This window comes from Mus pahari, chromosome 17 (genome assembly GCF_900095145.1).
Source record: "Mus pahari chromosome 17, PAHARI_EIJ_v1.1, whole genome shotgun sequence".
NCBI classification, from domain to species: Eukaryota; Metazoa; Chordata; class Mammalia; order Rodentia; family Muridae; genus Mus; species Mus pahari.
The window spans coordinates 67,463,544-67,468,036 of record NC_034606.1 but is presented as its reverse complement, the minus strand read 5'-3'; the positions used below and the strand labels follow the sequence as shown (position 1 = coordinate 67,468,036).

At 52.5% G+C, this 4,493-nt stretch overlaps 1 protein-coding gene across 1 annotated transcript in view; it reads right to left on the bottom strand.

Annotated features, from left to right (window-relative positions):
• The window catches only part of Hoxc13 (homeobox C13), a 7,255-nt gene extending 3,996 nt beyond the window's left edge, over positions 1 to 3,259 (bottom strand). Inside the window, exon 1 of the mRNA XM_021217229.1 lies at positions 2,414 to 3,259. Coding sequence (XP_021072888.1) covers positions 2,414 to 3,143 — 730 coding nt within the window. The 5' untranslated portion in view covers positions 3,144 to 3,259. The remainder of the gene's footprint in view (positions 1 to 2,413) is intronic.
• Positions 3,260 to 4,493: the final 1,234 nt, after the last annotated feature.

Below are 4,493 nucleotides of genomic sequence, written 5' to 3'. Positions count from 1 at the left end.
GAGAGAGAGAGAGAGAGAGAGAGAGAGAGAGAGAGAGAGAGAGAGAGAGAGAGAAACTGTGAAGCAGGGGGTCTATATAATTGGGAGAAAGAAGCCACAACTCCTCACAGCTCTAATTATCTAGATCTTTCTGAACAATTGCCTCCATCTCCCACACCAGCCCAGACTATCATAGGTGAGGTTTCTCAGAGCCAGAGGCAGTGAAGAGAGACAGTGGTGTTTATGGCTAGATGTTGCCGAACAAACCACAATTGCATAGACAGACTTATCTGAAAAATCTCACTACTTCTAAAAGACCTGTGTGGGTAGAAAGATGGAGGGTGTCTGAAGATAATTTCTTTTTCATCTGCCTCCCTCCTGGACTTCTTCAGGCACTGAGAAACACCAGCCAGAATCTATTTCTAGTGAGGAGCATGAGCTCAGAGCAGTGGAGGCACACTGGGTTTTATATCCACTTCTCTGTTGTAATTTGCAAGTGTATTAAATCTCAATTGGGTTATTATTATTTTTTTATTTCAAATATATCTTTCTCTAGGAGGTTGTGATATAAACGTGTGTGTGTGTGTGTGTGTGTGTGTGTTTTTAACAGAGTGTTTTTGTGTGTGTGTGTTGTTTTTGTTTCTGGGAATCTTTAAGATGTTTATTTGCTCAAAGATAATTCTGAGCTTCCCTCCGGCCCACCACACAACCCACATACCTATACAGGAAAGCCGCAGCAGCTCTTTTAGGTACACCCTTCATTCCAAAGACATTACTTTTGCTCTAGGCCCCAGTCCTTTCCTACAGTGAGCAGGGTCGGCACCAGATTCCCAGTTCACTGGTTCTTTTTCAGTGACCCTTTAATTCCACTACCACAAGGATTCCTGCTGGACCTTCATTCAAGAAGCTTTCTGTTTTATGAGCTAGAGAAGTGAAGGGCAGCCTCCTTTCTATATGTGTGTTATGGAATGCCTATATATGAACAGACTATCTTATAGAAACGTATCAGTCTGTGCTTCATATGAATACACTTGTATAGTATAAAAAAATCTTACAGTCAATGCAGAGAAGGTGGCGTATGATACCATAGTACCACAACCATGTCCTCAATTCTGGCTGTGAGAAATAGGGTGCCTTATGTGGTTTTAGCTCTGGTACTGACTTATAACAAGTGACCTTGTGCTGTTTTTCAGAATGTTTTTGCTACATTCTACAATATCATTCAGTGATTCTTCTCCATCTACCTCTCCACCCAATCCCAGATGCAGAAGAATTTCAGGCCCACCCTAAAGAGGTCTTTGGGTTGATCCTTTCCAATGAAAAATCCCCAAGCCTGGCACGGGAGGCTAGGGGGCTCCTTTTTGGCACAGTGGGAAGCTATCTTAGGCTTCTCTGGACTCTCAAGGATCTTTGGAGCTATTAGAAGAGAGGACTGTCTCCCACTGAGCTCTGTACAAGGAGAGTAGACCCAAGTGCTGGCTTCTCTGGACCATCTCTCAGATCAGAGTGGAACCCAAAGCTTCTGGTGCAGGTTTGGGAAATCTGGGCCGGTCTTTCTCCTCTGGGGATTGAGGGGGGCAGTATGGAATCCTTTCCTCTTCAGAGACAGCCACAGAGAAACAACACAAGAGTGTTCTCTTCTTGCATACACAGCCAGACAAGAGTGGTCTGGACCCCGGACCACAGCACAGGCCTGCCTCTCCCACCTCCCATTTTAGAACCCCCTTTCTCTGTCTGGAATGCCAGTAACTCTCACTTGGAGGACCTGGCAGGATTAAAACTGTGTACCAGAGCGGCAAAGAAAAAATTGCACTCCAGGAGAGGATTCAAATCTTACACATTTCCTCTACAGAGATTTTTATCTCTTCTGTGCTCTTATAAAACATTCATGGTTAAATTTAAAAAGAAAAAAATATTGTACATTTCTATAGGCTCTGGAGAATTAGATCCCTATTTTAATGCTATAGTATCTGGTGGTTGACAGCTCCTGAAAAAGGTAAAGGTTCTTATACTCTCCCCAAACCCCAACTATCCACTGGGTTGAGGGTTTTGGACTAAGTTACAAGACACCAGAGGCCCAACCCCAACCCATTCCTGGCTGGAAGCGGATTTAGGGGCCAGGATCCCTGAATGAGGTTGGAGCGGGCTGGGGGAGGAGGAGGCGAGCTCCCGACCAGAGCCGAGCCGAGCCGGCGCTCGGGCGCCTCTGATTGCTTCACTCTGGACCCGGCAGCTCCGGGGAACGTGTCGGAGCAGATTTCTTCCCCGGCGCATTCCTCAGCATAGCTCGCCCGGCCGGCTCCATCGACAGCCTAGCCGAGCCGGCGCGCCGGGGCCAGACGGCGGGGGTGGCTGAGGCGCGGAGCCGCGGGGCAGGCAGGGCGGGGAGGGGTCCCTGGCGGCGGCGGCGGCGCCGCTCAAGCCCCTTCCTTACCTGGAAAGGGAGACTTCCAGAGGTGGGCGGACTGCGACTGCTCCTTGGAGCAGTACACCTGACTGTCCCAGCCATTGGAAAGAGCCCAGTGCTGGTAGCCTTCAACAGGGATGAGCGCGTCGTGACGCGCCTCCGGGTGCCCGCTGATCCCAGGCACCACCGACACGTCCAGGTAGCCGGGCATTGCCTGGTAGGAGCTGGCGAAGCTGGGGTAGAAGGCGAACTCCTTAGCCCTGGAGGACAGGTCGTCACCAGGCAGGGCGCCCGACGGCTCTGGGTACTTGTCTCCCGGATGGTAGGCGCAAGGCTTCTGCTGCAGGTTCACGTTGTGAGACAGGCGGCAGCCGTAGTAGCTGCCCCCAAATGGGTAACCGTAGCCCAGGGTGGCGCTGGACGAGGTGGGGGGCGCCGGCGGTGGGGCGCATTGGCGCGCCGCCTCCGGGGCTGGGATGTCCGTGTAGACGGCGCCCTGAGGGGCACCCAGAGGAGCCGGCGGGCGAGCCAATACAGGGTGCGGGAGCAGGTCGCGGCAGTGGCTGGCCGGGCAGCTGCCGCCCAGCCCGTCCATGCTCGGGGCTTTGCCGGGGCTCGCTCCGCTGCAGCCGCCCCCCGCGCCGCCCGCGCCGCCGCCTCCCCCGCCGCCGCCGCTGCCGCTCTCCGCCGCGCTGTCCTCATAGACGTACATAAGGCTCTCCGGCCAGCGCGGGTGCAGGAGCAGCGAAGTCGTCATGACATGATCTGCTCCAGCTTTTTAAAAACTCCACTTGCCAGAGGCAGCGAGCTAGGGAGACACCTCGCTCCCTTTTTCCCTCCCCCATCCCTCCTCCCTTCTCTCTCTCCACCCCTCCCCTCCTCCCCCGGGTGCTTCCCCCTCCCTAGCCGCATTCCCACTACGCATGCGGACACACTTCATTAAGAAATCCGGCGACTCCCGCCCTCCTCTCCATAGCACGCCCCTGGTTCCCACGTGATCACAGCCGCTGCACGTGATGCTAGGCCTGGGTCTCCTGGGGTTCCCTCCCCGGGAGATGGGGCGGGGCGGAAAGAAATGAGAACTTTGTTGATTGGCTCTCTGGAAAGGAAAAGGAGGAGAGAGTTGGGAGATTTAAAGGGACGGGGCAACGCCCCCTAGGCAAGCCTTGTTAGGGGAGGGGGGGGGCAGAGAGGCTTAATTTGGCCGACGCAAAGGGACCTAGGGAGAAGAGGATGGCTCCACCTCCTAGGCGCTGGACTGAGAGACGTGTCTGAGAGGCTCCGGTTCTCAAGCAGATGGCTTTGACTACCGAAGTCTCTAAATTGGGGCTTGGAGCTGAGAATGGAGGCAAACCTGAAGTTTTAGTAATAATAGTAATAGTAATAATAATAATAATAATAATAAAAAATCTAGCTTAGGAAGGCTCCAGCTGTGGCAGTCAGCTCACGGTGGACAAGGACCTCACCGAGCCTCTCAGTCAGCCTTTGATGCCGAAACCAGAGTCTCAAACTCCGACCTCAGAGATTTTCCCCAAAGCTCCAGTTTGTCTCCTATATCAGATATGATTGGGAGATAGGATTTCCCAAATGCAGACTTCATCCCGATGTGGGGAGAGAAATGATGAAATACGCTCAGCGAGAAGCAGAGGCTAACGGAGAGGGGCAGATTGCCACTTCAGCATACAAAAGGGATACCGGAGAGTCCCCCTACTCCCAAAGAAACAGAAGCAGATTCTGACTGAGCAAAAGGAAAGGCCGGGATGCTTGCAAGAGTCTCTTTGGGTTCACACAAGGAAATGTAGAAAGCAGAGAAAACCTGCTGCTCTTTAAAGGGACTTCTGACAGGTGCAACTCCAAATGTACAAGTACAAGACCCCCCTCCCCTTCCTCAATGGCTTGGGATGATGGGGTGATGAACCCTAAGGAGCTAGGCAGCGCTTAAGTTTAAACTGCCTTATTCCCAGTTTCCTTTCAGGATCACTCTTGTTCAGGCAGAGTACTTAGATCCCAAACTGTCTTCTATTTCAAGAACAAATTAGCACCAAGTTACTGATTTTTATAACACTCACTTTCTTTCTTTCTGCCCCCCCCCCACTGGTTAGGGCCT